Source organism: Hyperoodon ampullatus (genome assembly GCF_949752795.1).
Source record: "Hyperoodon ampullatus genome assembly, chromosome: 4".
In the NCBI taxonomy this organism is placed as follows: domain Eukaryota; kingdom Metazoa; phylum Chordata; class Mammalia; order Artiodactyla; family Ziphiidae; genus Hyperoodon; species Hyperoodon ampullatus.
Window position 1 is genome coordinate 127,691,596 of NC_136917.1, and position 17,224 is coordinate 127,708,819.

The following is a 17,224-nucleotide window of genomic DNA, read 5'->3' on the forward strand; positions in this document are numbered from 1 at the left end:
ACATTTAGGTCTTTAATCCATTTCGAGTTTATTTTTGTGTATGGTATTAGGGAGTGTTCTAATTTCATTCTTTTACATGTAGCTGTCCAGTTTTCCAAGCACCACTTACTGAAGAGGCTGTCTTTTCTCCATTGCATATTCTTGCCTCCTTTATAAAAAATAAGGTGACCATACGTGCGTGGGTTTATCTCTGGGCTTTCTATCCTGTTCCATTGATCTATATTTCTGCTTTTGTGCCAGTACCATACTGTCTTGATTACTGTAGCTTTGTAGTATAGAGTTGACTTGTTTTTACATGAAATTTGCTGGTCACCTCTTCTTGTCAGTATATAAAAATCTACTTTGTTTTTTCATGGTTGCATAGTATTCCATTGAGTACTACTTAGCCACTTCCCTTCTGATAGAAATTTAGCTTGATTCCAGGTTTTCAGTATTGCACACCATACTGCAATGAGCATCACTCACCGTAATGAACATCACTGTGCACTAATATCAATATATCTATGGAATAAATTCTTAGAAATGACACAAAAAGATTGTGCCAAACATCAGGGGAGGCAGCATCCCATTCTCCCACCTCCTCAATCAATTCTGGGTAATGTCTACCCGTGTGCCAATGTGGTGGATGAAAATGGCATGTCATTTTTGTGTCTCTCTTAGTGAAGATAAATACATTTATAAATAATTTGCATTTCTTTCTGAAATGTGTTGTCCATTTTTCTACCAGGTTATTCATCTCTTTTTTTCCCCCGATTTTTAGGAATTATCTGCCAGCCTTTGGTCAAACAGGTGGTAAATATTTGCCCCAGTTAGTTGCTTAACTTGGTTCATCATGTTTTCAATCCTACAGAAACTTTTAGATTTTTTTAAATCAGGTAACTTATATCTCTCTCTTCCTTAACAATTCAAGTTCCAGGTCCCATTAGGGATTTGCCTGCTCCCTCCCAGGCAAAATTTTTGGGAAAATTTATGTGACTTCTAAATCATTACTGGAATGTTGTCAATAATATTTACAAACAAGCACCTTCAGCAATAGCTCCCACCCAATATATCATTAGTTAACAACAATAAGCCAACAACACTTCCTCCAAAACTTCCCATAATCAACTGATGAACAGCTCTGTACCAATTAAATATTGCTTACAGCTGCTATATCAAAGGTTTAATTTTTTTTTCCTTTAAATTTCTTCTTCTTAAAATCTAGGAGTTGAAAAATAACTAAGCAAGTATGTTTAATTTCCGGGAAATCCCAATTCTCTGTCCCTCAATCCTTAAATAATCTTCAACATTGTAAGTGTAAAATAACCTTAAATAATCTTCAACATTGTAAGCGTAAAATAAAGTCCAACAACTAGATTGTCTGTATCGTATCTATAATTTAGTCATCTCTACAAAAGTCAAAGAATACTTCCTGTACAAACAAACTTGTAATTTTGCAATAGCAGAAAATTGCTTATGATGCTATCAACACAGTATTCTGTTCTTTTCCATTTCAGGTTATGAAGTGAAAGGGTTCTACCTCAAATCACAAAATTATAAAATAAGCTTCATGTTAGTTCCAATTCAAACCACCACTTAGAGCTAAATTAGATGGTTAATCTAGCCACTCTCTCTGTTCTTCTTTAAGAAAAAAAAATCTTGGTCATAAGTTTTCTATCTCACAGTGCCAGCTGCCAGGCATTTAACAGCCTTCCATCTCTAAGCTGACTGGCACAACAAGTAATACAACTTGGAAGTTAAGGAAATTGGCAGAACTCAGAAGGGAAAAAAGAATATTTTCCACAATTTGTACAGCACTTGTTTAGCACGTATGTTAAGTGTTTCCAAAGGGGTGGTCAACTCTTCAAACTATATAAGAAGCATCTACTTCACATCAACCACTGCCAGCTCCATTCAGTGGCCTCCTTCTCCTCCTGGGACTATTCAGAAAGTTACTATTTTCTTTTACAACTCACCCCGGCCTCTTCACCAATGAAAGCAGGCAAAGCCCACGCTGTGTGTCTGTCTCCTAGAGAAGATTGCATCTTTTATTTATCGTCCCTTGGCTTTATTTTCACAGTGAATTCCTGGCTTAAATGCAATCAGCCAAGAAACCCTCCCTATGTGCTCTCCTGTCATTCCTCACTGCTTGCAAGCAGAGTCAAGCACAGAAGGGGGAAGAAAAAAAACTCAGCATTGCCAGCCAAGCCATAAAAACTCACAAACTAGTTATACTGAGAAACCATGGATGTGCTTCAATCCATTTCAACCAGGCAGGAAACAAGGCGGGGGGGTAATAACTTGAAAGGCTGTTCATTAGATTTTTTTTTTTTAAAGAATGGATGGTCTCAGAAGTTAAACCCCCCATCTAGACATAAGGAAAGGGGTATCTAACCTAGAAAAGGCAACACTGGGGGCTACCTTTACAAATAAATGACCATGCTGGAAATCACGTTTGCAGATTGCATCAGAATTCAAAGTAATGAGATAGGATTAAAACAAATCTTTAAGTCTCTCTTGGGTCCCCACCCAGCCCCCCACCCGACTCCCAAAGAGAAGGGATAAAAGGAACTGACTACGGAAAGAGAAGATTAAATTAAAAATCAGAGGCAGTGATGCTTCCCAACCTCTCCCCATTCATTAGGAACCGTGCTCACCACCACAGTTTAAATAGACAGCAATATGAGAAGGGGGGTAGAAAATACGTCGTTTTGCAATCAGGAGAAAAATACGGGGAAAGGGGAGTTTCACTATAGCATTGTTCTTTTCCGTGCAGCTCAAACATCCCCAGCGCTACAGCTGAAAAAAATATCTGACCAGAAAAACACACTGGAGGGTGGGGGGAGGGGGAGGACAGGGAAAGCTTTTAAAATTCGGTATTTGAGAAAACTCTCATGGTCTGTCAGAAAAAGAAGGGCTGTGCAGCTTTAAACCACAAGTCCTACTCTCGCCTTTGTCAAATACCTTCTACTTTACAAGCCCCGAAAAGAAATAAAAAGACTCTTTTGTTTGGTTTCCCCTTTTCGGAGGGTGACAGAAAACTGAAACGGGCACAAATAAACCTGAAAATGAGAACAAAGTGCGGGGTCGTGCCCGGCTGCCAGGCGGTCGCGCAGGGAGGGACGCGGGAGCGGCCGCGGAGCCCCTCCGCCTCACGCTCCTGCAGCCGCCGGCCGAGAGCGCCAAGCCCGTCACCGCTCCCCACGGATCGCACAGAGCACGACCCCCGGTCCCCCGGGCGCAAACCGAACTCCGGCGGCAGGAGCCCCGGGCACGCCGCGGCCCCAAAGAACGGGGAAGAGCCAGCCCCTCCCGGCCCGGCTCGCGCCCTTTAATTAGGGGGCGTTCTCGCGGGGAGAGGTCCCTCAGGAGATGGGTCCAGCCCGCCGCCCACCGTCCGCGCGGCCCCGAGACGGAGAGGCGCGGAGGAAAGGACATTTAAATCCCAGGGCGGCCGGCGGAGCTCGCCCGGGCCAGTCCAGACGCCGCAGAGACCCCCGAAGCTCCGCGGCCGCCAGCCCGTCGAAGCCAGGAGAAAAGAGGCAGCCGAGTGGCATTAAAATGTATTTCCCTCCCTCAAATGGAAGGGGCGGGGGGTGGGGAGTGGGGGGAAGAGGAGAAAGAAAGACGAGCGAGCGACAGACAAGGGGAGAGAGGAGGGAGAGCGCAGAACGCGGCCCGGCCGCCGTTTCGGCCCCGGCCGGCATTGTCTGTGCGGCCCGCGCTCCCTCCCCCGCCCCGCACGGCCCCGCCACAGACACCCTCCGCCGGAGCCCGGCCGTCAGCCCGCGCCTTTGTCCACATTCACCCCCCAAAACAGGCGAGCAGCCCTCCAGTACGTGCTCCCCGGAAGAAGGGCGGGGAACCGAACGGGCCGGGGGCACCCGACACCCACCCCGCGGACCCCGCGGAGGGGCGCGTCCTGCTGATTCATTTCCCCCTCGCGCTGGCCCGTCCGGGGAGACAGGGGGCGGGGAGGGCGGGGAGGAAATGGGCGCTCCGCTCGGGAGGACTATCCGGGACGGTGAGGGCACCGGGCGGGGTGCGGGCGCGCGCTGGGCTGAGGGGCTGCCGGGAGGGGAGGGGGCGGGCGCCCCCCCCGAGGGACTGACGGACGGACTGACGGCCCCGAGACTGCCCCGTGACTCACCGACTTGCAGGACGTTGTCGACGCAGCCGCTCTCCAGCAGCGCGATGCCCCGGCGGAAGGGCAGCCGTGTCTCGTCTCCGCCGTCCGCCGACCCGGCAGCCCCCGCCGACGGGGCCCCGGCCCCAGCGGCGGCGGCGGCGGCGGCGGCGGCAGCGGCGGCGGCGGCCGAGGTGGCGGCCGGCGAGGACGAGGAGCCGCCGCCGCCTGCGCCGCCCGCGCCGCCGCCCGCGCCGCCGGGGCCGCCGCTGTCTTCGCCGGGGCCGCCCGCGGCGCCGCCGCCGGTGTTGAAGGACGAGTACATGCAGATCTCCCGCTCGCTGCGGGGGAAGGACCAGTAGACGATGCGGCGCTGCACCGGCTCCGGGATGCGCTCGAAGCGCTCCTCCACGCGCTGGAACGGCCACTTCTCAGCCACCTTGCGCGCCGCGATGTCCAGCAGCGACTCGGGGCTCTGGGTCTTGCCCGGCGGCAGCAGCCCCAGCGCTGCGCCGCCCCCGCACGCCGCCGCCGCCGCGCCGCCCGCCCGCGGGCCCGGCCGACAGGCAGAGCTGTAACCGCCACCCGCTCCTCCACCGCCGCTGCTGGCCCCGCCGCCGCCGCCGCCTCCGCCGCCCGGCCGGCAGCAGAGCCGTTTCGCGGGAGGAGGCTGCTGTCCGCGCTCCGCCATGACCGCGCCGCTTCTAACCCGACAGCGGAAGTGCCAGGACCCTATAAACGGCACAAGGAAGCGCGACACGCACACGCCGCCGCGACGCCACGCTGCCATCTAGGGCCCGCCGCTCCTTGTAGGGGCACAAGAGGTGGGGCCTTCACTGTGACGTCGAGGCTGAGGCGGGGCCCCGATAGGGGAACCTAGGGCCAAGGGCGGGGCCTATGCAAATCGCTGGGCTGAAACATAAATAGAGCGCTCAGCGGACACGGGGGTAGCGGGGGCGCTGGGGTTGGGTGCCCGAAGGGTTGTGAGAATGTCAGACTGCTGTGACGCGGGGGGCGGGGCTCAGGCGGGGTTCCCGGGGGAGGGGGGGGGCGGGCCGTCCGGCCTGGCCTAATGTGGGTGGGTCTCTGCGCCCCCTGCCTACTCAACTGCCCCCTCCAATTCCCTGCCTCCCTTTGATGTCCAGTAAGTGAGGACGCGCCTCGTGGGTCGCAGCGGGGAGGGAAGGGGAGATGGGAGGTGAGCACGGGGGAGGGGTCCGGGCTAAACGGGGGGCGGGGCCCGCGGGTCGATGCCCCACCCCCCCGTCACAGCCTGACCGCCGGGGGAAAAGCCTCTGGGCGGAGGAGGTGCTTTCAAAACAAAGAAATGCGGCGTGGAACCCGAGGGACTGGGGTGGTGAGGAAGGCGGAGGAGGTGCGGCTGAGGCCGTCCGGCCGCCCGCTTCCCCTCCAGTCAGCCCGGAGGAGCTCCCCCCACCGCCTGCCCGGGCTGCGGTGCCGGAGAAGAGGGAGGAGGCTGCGTTAGGCGGCTGTTTTCCAGTTCACTTTTGCAGACCAAGGCGGAGAAGAAGAGCACCAGCTCCGCTGCCCCTGTTGGCTGCTGCGCACTCAGCCCCGAGCCCCGCGTGCGCTCTGTCTCGGATACCGAGCCAGCCAAAGTGTCCGGAAACGCGCAGAGCGCTCAGAACCTGTCCCGCAGCTGTGCGACGCGCGTCTCGAGCTGGCCGCTGCCGCCCCGCCCTCGTGCTCCTTCAGCCCCGCGGGCGGAGAAGCCGGCCCGCCCGCCGGCGCAGAGCTGGGGAACTTGAACTGGCCCCAGCGGCCACTCTGCCGAGATCCCGCTCCAAGCCCGGGGGTGCTCCGGCTCGGGGTAGAGGGCACACCCGGGAACTGGATTTAGCAAACACACCTTTGTGAGTACACACGCCACGGGCGCGCGCGCACACACCCTACGGGCGCGCGCGCACAGCCCAGCCGTCTGCAGACAGCGCGCCCGGGCCGCTCGGCGGCGGACGGTGGCTGCGAGCGCGCTCGGTGCGCACTTAGATTTGCGGCTCGCGTCCGCCCTGGGCGCCGGGCTGCGGGGAGCGCTGGCGCTCGGGACACACGCCGCGCTCTCTGCCGCCCTGGCGGCGCCCGAACGGCCCATCCTCCCGGGACAAGGCAGCGTGGGGGGCGGGCGAGCGGAGAGCGCAGCTTGCTGGGGCTAGGGCTCCGGTGAAGGCGAAGTAGCGAGTCCCGGCTGAACCCGGAACGCCGCGGACATTGTTCTTCGCACTCTCCAGAGCTCGGTTGAATCTGGGTCCAAAACACAGACTTAATTACCACGTTAGAGACATCCTTACTCTTTGCCCTGCCTTCTGTTTTTACTGTAAACCCTGTCACTGATAACTGTCGCTATTGTAAAAGATAAACGGTATCTCCTTTGACACTTTCGCATCTTTTAAGGTTATTGGCTGATACCCACCTGCCCGCCTTGTTGCCTGGATTTAAAGGGATAAGGGTGCTCCCGAGTTTTAAAGAAAATCGCCCACTCAGGGCCGAGGCACCGAAGACCTCGAGCTCCAGGTCTTGGCTCTTCTCTTCAGGCCTCACTGAGCCCCAGGCTGCAGGTCCCCAGGGGACCTGATGCTGGCAGACTTTCCATAGCTGCCTTACTAGTTAGGAAAATGTTGGTGACATTATGTTTTTGTATATCCATCTGGTATTTTTCTGGGCACCTCCTCAATGCTTAGGAAAAGGCCTGGGTAGAAAACTGGAAGACTATCTTTATGGGCAAAAGGGAGAGGGAAGATTTTTCCTCCAGTTCTATTTCGGGGTTTCTTAAAAAATAAAAGTTTTTAAATTTTTTAAAAATATAGGTGATAGGAGAAGAAAGTAAGTCAAAAAGTAAAATTTGGGTTCCATTCCGTCTTCAAACACAGTCATGATAGGACTTAGGCTTGTGTAATGTGTAGCTTACAAAGAATTTTCATACAGGTACAGACAGAATCGCTGAACTGGAAAGTTAAAGATGACAAAACTCATACCCCCAGACAGGGTAAGTGACTCATTCAGGGTCCTACGTGGTGTTAGTGGAAGAAGTTAATTCATACTGAACAGGAAAGTAGACAGCTTTGGAGGTGCCTAATGTTTAGAGATCTTGATTTTGTATTGAACCAAAGAGACTGGATTTAAGGCATCATCCTACATTGGAGGGATTTCATTAAACTCTCTGTTCAAAGATGAATCTAGAGCCTCCAGCTCAGCCTAACCCCATTTTCCCTCTCTGCAGTCTCTTACATTGAGACCACACCCTCCTTCTTGAACTGTCCTCTCTCTGGTTTCCCTGACACTCTCCTGTCCCTTCAGTGTCTCCAACTCATCTTTCCTTGACTTACTATGGGGTTTCTCTTCCTCCCAACTGTTGAAGGTACACCCTGCCCTATAGACTATGAGGGTCCTGTTCTCCATGTTTAGTGGCCCACCCCTTGGAGAGTTTCCACTGTTCCCAACTCCCAACCATGGTCTCTGTTCCAGCTCACTCATTTCTTCCTGGTGGCCAGCTCCCTTTTCCATTGCCACCTCAAACCCAAAAAGTACCACATTTCCCTGGAAACCAGACTCTCTTCCTTCCCCTAGATTGTTATTACTGTTGCCACCTGTTCATAAGCCCCCAAGAGTTTTTCCTCTTTGCCTTTGCCTGCAACTCCCATATAGGTTTACTTGCTGCATTATCTATCCCAGCCCCTCTCACTCAGTCAATTATTCCTCCTCCTCACTCTGCACAGCCTCCTCACTGGTGTGTCTGTATAACCTTTCCTCCTGCAAATCCTCCTCCACCCAGCTGCTGTGCTTCCTAAAGTATAATTCTGATGGTGTCACCCTCCTGCTCAAGTCCCTTTAAATGACTCCCTGCCACCTACTAGGAAAAGTCCAAATTCAGATACGATCTTGACCAAACCCAACTTTCCAGCCTAACCTTCCACTAAAATGTAGCAGACCTTCCAGTTCCCCAACAGGAATTTTGTTAGGTCCCATCAGGACCTCTCCCAGCTCCCCAGATGTCATCCCAACTTTCCCACTCTGCACATTTACTCCAGATGTTCCTGTGGCCTGTAAGAGAGACACTGTCTCTTCCCTTGTAACTTGTCAAATTCCTACCCTTCCTTCCAGGACTGGCTCAAATGCCACTTCCTCTGGGAAAAGCCACCTGGATGTGTGATCTCTCTCTCCTGGAGCCACTGTAACGCTTTGGATCTTGTGACATTTATACCGTTCTGCCGAGGGTCACAGCTATGTTAACACCTGCTCAAGCCATTCATCTTCTCTCTCTTCCCTGGTTAGAAATTCTCTGAGGGTTGAGATTATGCCTCAGCCATCTCTGTAGTGCCAGGTGCCCAGCACTGCACTGCAAGGCTTCTGTCTCCCCAGAGGTCAGCTACCCTCATGAGTCAAGAAGTAAGTGACAGTATGTCATCTTTGGCTGGTACTGTGCCACTCTCATTTCTGAGGTATTTACAGTGTTTTTTTTTTTTTTCTGGTGTTCATAGAAATCGTTACTAAATTACTTATAATTGCCCTTTTCAAACAAGCCCCTACTGTAGGGACCACATAAGGGCTAGAGGCCTCTGGTTATGCTTCAATGTTTACCATTAGGCAATGGTAGGAAATGAAAGTACAAAAAGTCTACAGCTTCCCAAATGCAGTGACTCATCATATCAAATCACACCACACCACATCGGCCAGTGTGGTCAGGAGCTAGGCTCTTAGGCAGACTTCATAAACAGGACTCCCAGTAGCTAAACTGATAGCCACAAAGAAGAGAGACACCCTCTCCCCAGCACCTTACCAATCACCTGGCCTGTTGCAGTTAGATGCATCAGTAGATGGATAGCTAAGGAACTTATTTGAAAGGAGCAGTGGAGTCCTGTCTAGACATCTGTCATGGCATCTCTACCTGTCTTTAAGAATGAAAATTTGAATTAAATTCAGTAGAGATGTATCAAATTCCTGGAGCAGTGGTTTTCAAAGAGAGATCCTTAGAGTGCCCCAGAGCACTGCACACAATTTTGGAGCTGGGAACCAGAAACTGACACTCACTCCCCATGTGAGTCTTTTTTACAGTCAAGTTTGAAAACTACCCTTTGGTGGCAAGAACTTCACACAGCCCTGGCACTTAGGAGGAGGCCTGCAGAAGAAAAAAAATGGCTTTGCCTGATCATTATTGCTAGTCATCTCAGCTAATTAAAAGAATAATTTTCCATTAATAGGAAGACTCCAAGATGTGAGAATTAGATTAGATCTAGGAACTTTAAGTCATTTGAAGATGGACACAAAGTTACTCCCACTTCCATGCTTTTCCTCATATTGGGGTATACTTTTTATATTATAACCAAAGCCAATTATGTTCCCTGGGATATAATTAAATTATTTAGAGAGAAAGAAAAGCCTAAAATAGCACAGTTAGCCTATGAATCAGGCTTATTCTCCCCTTCAGTGGAATGACAGAGAATTCTATGTGCCAAAAAAAGAGTAAAGAATGAGATATTAGAGATGACACTTATCAGGACAAAATGTCCAATAACAGGGGAAAGTGCCAAAAGAATCTCCCTGGTCAGTCGTTTCCACCAAATAGATCCTTGGGCAAAATAAGAAGTGGGCATTAAAACCATTGCTCTATCTTTGAAGAGGGGAAAAATTTGATCCATTTCAACTTTGTTAAATTCCAGAAAATGAAACTACTGATATTTCACTGTTATCATTGTTTAGAGAGTGGGTGCAGATGCAGTGCTAGGTCTTTTATAAACAGTAACTCATTTGGTCCCCAGTGCCCCTTAGCACCCCTCCCCACCCTGCCCTGGCACAAGAAATGAATGAAGGAAGTGAGGCTCAGAGAAATTCATCAGAGGTTATTCAGCTCTGATCTGGCCTAGCAGGGATTCAAGTTCAGGCTGTCTGATGATAAAGCCAGAACTTTTCCCATTATCCAGTAGTTCCCAAACTTGCCCAGATTATAAGAATAGCCCTGTGTACTTGTTTAAAATTTAGATTTCCTTTACCTCTCCCCTGGAGAGGGCTGGGGTGGGACCTGGAATCTGTGTTTTTGTTGTTGTTTTAATGTATGCCCTGGATAATTCTTTAGAAAAGACAAGTTGGGAAACATCATAATTCATAATTCAGCGGCCACATTATCAATTACCCACAGGTTTTCTAGAATTTTCTATAAGTATAAAAAAGTGTATTCAACAACTGATCAACCAACCAATCTTTTCCATCCTATTTCTAAGAGCAGTGTATTCTGTTAAGACAGAAGTCTTTAAATTTACAATCTGGGTTTTTGAAAAATAAATCATTATATCTCAACATATACAAAAAATCAGGTTGGCAATTTGCTTATAAATTAATTTGCTTCAAATTTTGTAATTTGGACAATAATTCCCCCCTCTAGAGGTAAAAAAGTGTTTGCTTTTGTTAAATATTAGATAATCTACTCGTTAATTTTTAGCAAAAATATTTTAGTGTAAATATAGTCTATTCGTTCCAATCCAAAGTGCAGTGGTGAAGATCGCATCAAATGAAACCATCTCAGAACCGGAATGTTTAACAAGCCTCCAACATGACTTAGGACCTAGTGATAGCCAAAAGAAATAGGAAATGCCACATTTAATTATAGCTTTTAGTCCTTCCCCTTTTAAAAAACTGTAACTTTTTAAAAAGTTTTTATTGGAGTACAGTTGATTTACAATTTTGTGTTAGTTTCAGGTGCACAGCAAAGTGAATCAGCTATACATATACATATAGATGTATCTACTCTTTTTTTTTTTTTTTAGATTCTTTTCCCATATAGGCCATTACAGAGTATCCAGTAGAGTTCCCCGTGCTCTACAGCAGGTTCTTATTAGTTACCTATTTTATATATAGCAGTATGTATATTTCAATCCCAACCTCTCAGTTTATCCCTTCCCCCAACCCCTGGTAACCATAAATTTGTTTTCTACATCCATGACTTTACTTCTGTTTTGTAAATAAGTTCATTTGTACCCTTTTATTTTTAGATTCCGCATATAAGCAATCTCATATGCTATTTGTCTTTCTCTGTCTGACTTACTTCACTTAATATGACAATCTCTAGGTCCATCCATGTTGCTGCAAATGGAATGATTTTGTTCTTTTTTAGGGCTGAGTAATATTCCATTGTATGTATGTACCACATCTTCTTCATCCATTCCTCTGTTGATGGACATTTAGGTTGCTTCCATGTCCTGGCTATTGTAAAATAGTGCTGCAGTGAACATTGGGGTGCATGTATCTTTTTGAATTATGGTTTTCTCCAGGTATATGCCCAGGAGTGGGACTGCTGGGTCATATGGTAGTTCTATTTTTAGTGTTTTAAGTAACCTCCATACTGTTCTCTATAGTGGCTGCACCAGTTTACATTCCCACCAACAGTGTAGGAGGGTTCCCTTTTCTCCCCACGCTCTCCAGCATTTATTGTTTGTAGATTTTTTGATGATGGCCATTCTGACCGGTGTGAAGTGATACCTCATTGTAGTTTTGATTTTCGTTTCTCTAGTAATTAGTGATGTTGAGCATCTTTGCATGTGCTTTTTGGCCATCTGTATGTCTTCTTTGGAGAAATGTCTATTTAGAGCTTCCGCCCATTTTTCGATTGGGTTATTTGTAACTGTAACTTTTTAGTAAGTATTTTGTTAAGCTTGTCACAAGATAGACACAAGAATACTATTTAATTGAATAATGTAAAAAATATTTACTTCCATATTTATTTACCTATGTCAACTGGAAAAAGAACTCCCAGTTTTAAACACTGAAAAAGTAGCACTATAGAAAAATCTTAACTTAGAAAATTAATGATTTCCTCAAAATTGCATCAATCTACCAGTTCACTCTTTGCACATATCTCTGGTAGGTGAGATGGTAGGGGAAAAACACATTGAAGACATTAAATGCTACGGTATGAACATATTCTCTAGGGAGTCAAAACGTGCTCTGACATGTATGAAGGATGTATTTGCAGAAAATAATGTCATCCCCCAAATCATTTCATAAACATACAGCATGAGCATTTTCCAAAGTGATCAAACAGTATTTTATTCATTCTCATTCCCATCTGGAGGAAGTAAAGACATACAATTCAGACAACCAAGTAACTTTTGGGGGCACCTTATGCCTAGAAAAAGATTATTTGCATTTAAGAGACAAGCATGAAAATTAAAGTTAAAAATGTGAAAGCCAAACTTTATAATGCATTTATTAAGGACATTTTTATCACCTACAATATTCTAAATATTCAAGAACTCATTCCTTGTCAAGAATATAGCATCATGACAATTCAGATGTGAAAAGCGTCACTTCCAATGACTTCGTTCAAACCCAGAATTAAATATCTTGTGAAATGAAGCAGTCTCAGCAAAAGCTCGTATGTCAGATATTTTTTCAACCTGAAATCTATATTAACTAACACGTCCACAGAACTACACTACAATAAAACCATGGTTATAAGAACCTTTATAAGAACCATCTTGAATAGACATTTTCCCCAAAAAATGGAAGATTTATTTCTTAAGTACCAAAACTTTTAAAAAAAATCTTAACCCTGAAAGCTAGAAATCTTCTAACGTGATGCACTTCCTTGGCTTCTTAAGCATAGGGTCTCACTATAAACACAATGATGACCTCAAGAGCTACTAAGGCATGCAAGACAGTTTGTCCACAACTAAAAACTCTAGACTTCTTTCATTCTTTCTTTCCTTTCTTCCTTCCTTCCTTTCACTTTTTATTTAGTTTTTAGTTTTTATGTCTTTTTTCCCTCAGTTTTTTTGGTCTTCTCCTCTACAGTTGTGCTATCCCCTGTTATTTTAAATTATTGTCATATAACCCCATTCCTCCTCCCTTTCTGAATTGTTGCTTCCCATTTGCTGTGGCTTTGGAACCCAGAAAACCCACTTGTTAGAGTTGTGTGTAAAATAAAAATCAACTAAGTTCTTAATGAGGACATCCCCTATGGTTAAAATATGCACAGTCTATGTCACATTTATTTCAGCTTCTTGCAGACTTCCTGGATTCCAGGTAGGTTGCAGATAAAGGGAAGGTTATTAGATGGTCAAACTCTGGCTTCTGAGGGGTTAATACATGATGATAATTGAAACTCACGGTGATGGCTCTGAGGTGCCTGTTGAATGATCGTACATAAAATAATATATCTTGAGTATGATACAGGTTTAAAGTCTTTATAAAATTATAATCCTTTGAAGCTTGGTGGTTCACATCTGGAATTTATGACAATATCCTAACGGATTTCAGATAAACCAGAAGTTGCCGTTCCCACATCACATACAAGAAGGGCCTGTCATGCCTTCCTGTTACAGCTTGAGTTCACCCTGGAATGAGGAGGGATAGAGAACAAAATCCTCAACAAGCCCGCCTGGCAAGACTCAAGGCTATGCATTAGGAATGAACTGGTTGGTGCTCACCTTTCCAGCTGGCCTTGTCCCAGGTTCATTCCCCTCACTCTCTGGGGTTCTGCCAACACAGACTGCTCCGGCCTGCTTTCGGTTCCTTGAACACTTGAGGCTCACTTCCCCCAGAGGGCCTTTGCCCCAGAGCTCCCACTGCCTGGAATGCTCTCTTTCCCCAGGCCCAGCAATCACTGCCTAGTTTCCTCCTACTCAGCGTAATCATACTTCCTTAGGAAGGCCTGGCCGCTCTGACAGGTCAGCTCTGCCTATTACACACTCTTGTAGTTCATGTACTTCCCCTAGAAGCCCTTCTAGAATTGTAATTTTTCATTTAGTTGTGTGTAGGACAGATTACCTAGAAAATAGTAGGTGCTCAATAAGTATTTGTTCATTCCATGGAAGGGAGGGAGCAAGGGCACTTCAGCCAGACTGGCTTTCTCACTGTGGTTAACATCATGACCTGCCCGGAGAGCAGCTGCCAACATTTTACCTTCACTTGATTGCTGTCAAGGCCCATGGGTCTCTCCTTCCCTTTCAAGAAAAGAGTAAAATCTACTCAATGAACATGCAGCAGCATGCCATGAAGCTATTGCTACTACATTCTAGACATCGTGGCCTTATTCCAAGCAAAGAAATAAGAAGAAAATCTTTCCAAACAAATTTCAAAACGTTTGCCATGCTGTGATACATGCTCCCTTTAACATTTGTCTTCTGTTAATTCTATTTTTCTGGTTTTTGTCTCAAGTTTTGGCAATTTCAAGTGTTCTGGTTACCATGGAAAGAGGAAACAATGATCTTTTAGAGGTTAAGAGGGAAAAAATATTCGCTCCAAACTGTTACATTAAAGATTCATTATGCCCTCTCCTGGGGCTCTTGGGTTTATCCTTAAGACAAGTTCAAATTGCTGAACATGAACTATTAGCTCTAAGTGAGAACCTTTACCTTCTTTCCTCTAAGCATCTTCATAACACTTCAGACATTTTATAAGTTCTTCCTGACACATGGGAAACTTAGGTTACGAAGAACTGTACGATATACATTGTCAGTTTTATTTTTTCTTTCGTTATTTCAGAGGAAGATAAAAATTTCTTAACTTTCAGAGCAAGAAATAAACATTAGATGTTGCCTCTTTTTTGTTGTTCTGTATGTAGTCTTAATAGCTGTAGTCTGATTAGTTATAGTCTTAATAAGTCTTTCACAGAAAACTTGACCAGTAATAACTGAAAAATTTGAAAAATCTGGAAAAGGAAGAAGATAGTTTACTTGTCTGCTGAAGAGGCAAATATCCCTACAATTTTACATACTGTAAGAATGGCTTAATTTCTTTAGGCTTTGAACTTAGAACCTATGTGTGTATATATGGCTGTATAAGACTTGGTTTTTAACACAATATATAATATCCTGTGTTGTAATTTTCCACATCTCATGTCACCAGAAAGTTTCCAGGTTCCCTGAAGGACAGGTATGGGTGATTCTAACACTACCTCCTGCCTCATTTCTGTGTGGAAGCTGGCCTGCTGCCTCTCCCTCTCCACCTAAGGTGTCATCCTCCTGTGAAGCATCCATCTGATGGACTGCTTCCCACTGCACTTCCCCATCCCACCCCGACTACTTTTTCTTGCCTTAATTCTGGCTTTAGGAATATCCAGAGGAGGCTTCTATCTTAAAAGTGTGTTTGACAGCTCATGCGGCTCAATATTTTAAAAAAAAACAATGCAATCAAAAAATGGGCAGAAGACCTAAAGAGACATTTCTCCAAAGAAGACATACAGATGGCCAAGAAGCACATGAAAAGATGCTCAACATCACTAATTATTAGAGGAATGCAAATCAAAACTACAGTGAGGTATCACCTCACACCAGTTAGAATGGGCATCATCAGAAAATCTACAAACAACAAATGCTGGAGAGGGTGCGGAGAAAAGGGAACCCTCTTGCACTGTTGGTGGGAATGTAAATTGATACAGCCACTATGGAGAACAGTATGGAGGTCCCTTAAAAAACTAAAAATAGAATTACCATATGACCCAGCAATCCCACTCCTGGGCATATACCTGGAGAAAATCATAATTCAAAAAGACACATGCACCCCAATGTTCATTGCAGCACTATTTACAATAGCCAGGTCCTGGAAGCAACCTAAATGCCCATCGACAGACAAATGGATAAAGAAGATGTGGTACATATATACAATGGAATATTACTTAGCCATAAAAAGGAACAAAATTGGGTCATTTGTAGAGACATGGATGGATCTAGAGACTGTCATACAGAGTGAAGTAAGTCAGAAAGAGAAAAACAAATACCGTATGTTAACGCATGTATGTGGAACCTAGAAAAGTGGTAGATGAACCGGTTTGCAGGGCAGAAATAGAGACACAGACGTAGAGAACAAACGTATGGACACCAAGGGGGGAAAGTGGTGGTGGGGGCTGGTGATGGTGGAATGAACTGGGAGATTGGGATTGACATATATACACTAATATGTATAAAATAGATAACTAATAAGAACCTGCTGTATAAAAAATAAAATTCAAACAAAAAGTGTGTTTGAGCAAGGCCAAGTCTCTAAAGTTATTCCTCTCAATTTACAATTCAACCATTAGCGATTTAGTTCTTGAGCCCCCTTTGAAAAATATCGATATCCCCCTAAGGGCTAAGACTTGAAGCCATTATCAATGTTTAATCCCAACCCCTCTGCCACCTCTCATGGAAAATTAAATTGAGGACAGGCCCTATAGGGTGGTGCTAATAAGAAGGGGGTTGCTGAATGAACTTCACTAATTTCACAATGTTACCTTGGGTTTCACACTCTTCAATGTATGGCTCTCCTTGAAGTTTCCTTTTTCTTTATTTTTTTTCCCACCTTGTTCCACCTTTGTTCCTCTTGCCTAGGTTTATCCGCGTGTGCCAATGTCTGTATATATCCCCAGGTCTGTCTTTGTCGTGACACCGACTTGTCTAGCAGGGTAACCATAAAAAAATTAATTCAGATTCCTTGTTGGATGAGTTAGGTATTTTCAGCTTCATTAACAGCTAATCACCACACAGTGGATTACACAACCACAGTTTGAAATATGCCTTCAAGGTGGCTAGACTAACAGGAATGATCGTGTAAGGGGACTTCAGGAGGGCATCATACACACACAGCTATTACGTCTTTGTGGGAATGTGCATTTGCCTATGAATTGTCTGTGCATGTTCTTGACAGGTCCCTTCTTATCCTGTTCCCAGCCCCCAGCCCACCCCACCCAGCCTCTGCCAGGTCTGCCTACAGGTCCCTCAGTCTCAGAGCCTTCCAGAGAGAAGTGAGAGCTCATTCAGGTCCAGCAGTGTCCTGAGGAGTGTCCCAGTGTGCCCGCAGCTGAGGCAGACAGGCCAACTGTACCCCAGCAGGGTTCAGAGTCAGGCTGGGAGGTAAAAATACATAGCCAGGAAGCTTGGAAAGGTGCCACTGGGGACACAGCCAGGTATTTTGCTCCTCTGGCCCTGCCCTGAGGGCCAAATTAGCATCAGAGCCGGAAGTGTGACCCAGGAGCCAACGTTTTATGTGGACTCTTTCTCCAACCACGGAAAAGACTCTGGTAGGTATGGGGGGTGGGTTGCTGTGTGGGTTAGGTTAGTATGAGAGATGATGAGACCCTCCCACACCCCACAGACGCCAGCTGCAGTGCTGGCTTTGACCAACTAATGTCAGCTT

The 17,224-nt window shown here is 46.5% G+C and overlaps 1 protein-coding gene across 1 annotated transcript in view; it reads right to left on the bottom strand.

Moving 5' to 3' along the window:
- Positions 1 to 4,895, bottom strand: part of ZSWIM6 (zinc finger SWIM-type containing 6) — a gene marked incomplete at both ends in the record, with an annotated part of 208,632 nt that extends 203,737 nt beyond the window's left edge. The window contains one exon of the mRNA XM_079701866.1: positions 4,130 to 4,895. Within this exon, the coding sequence (XP_079557992.1) occupies positions 4,130 to 4,895 (766 nt within the window). The remainder of the gene's footprint in view (positions 1 to 4,129) is intronic.
- Positions 4,896 to 17,224: the final 12,329 nt, after the last annotated feature.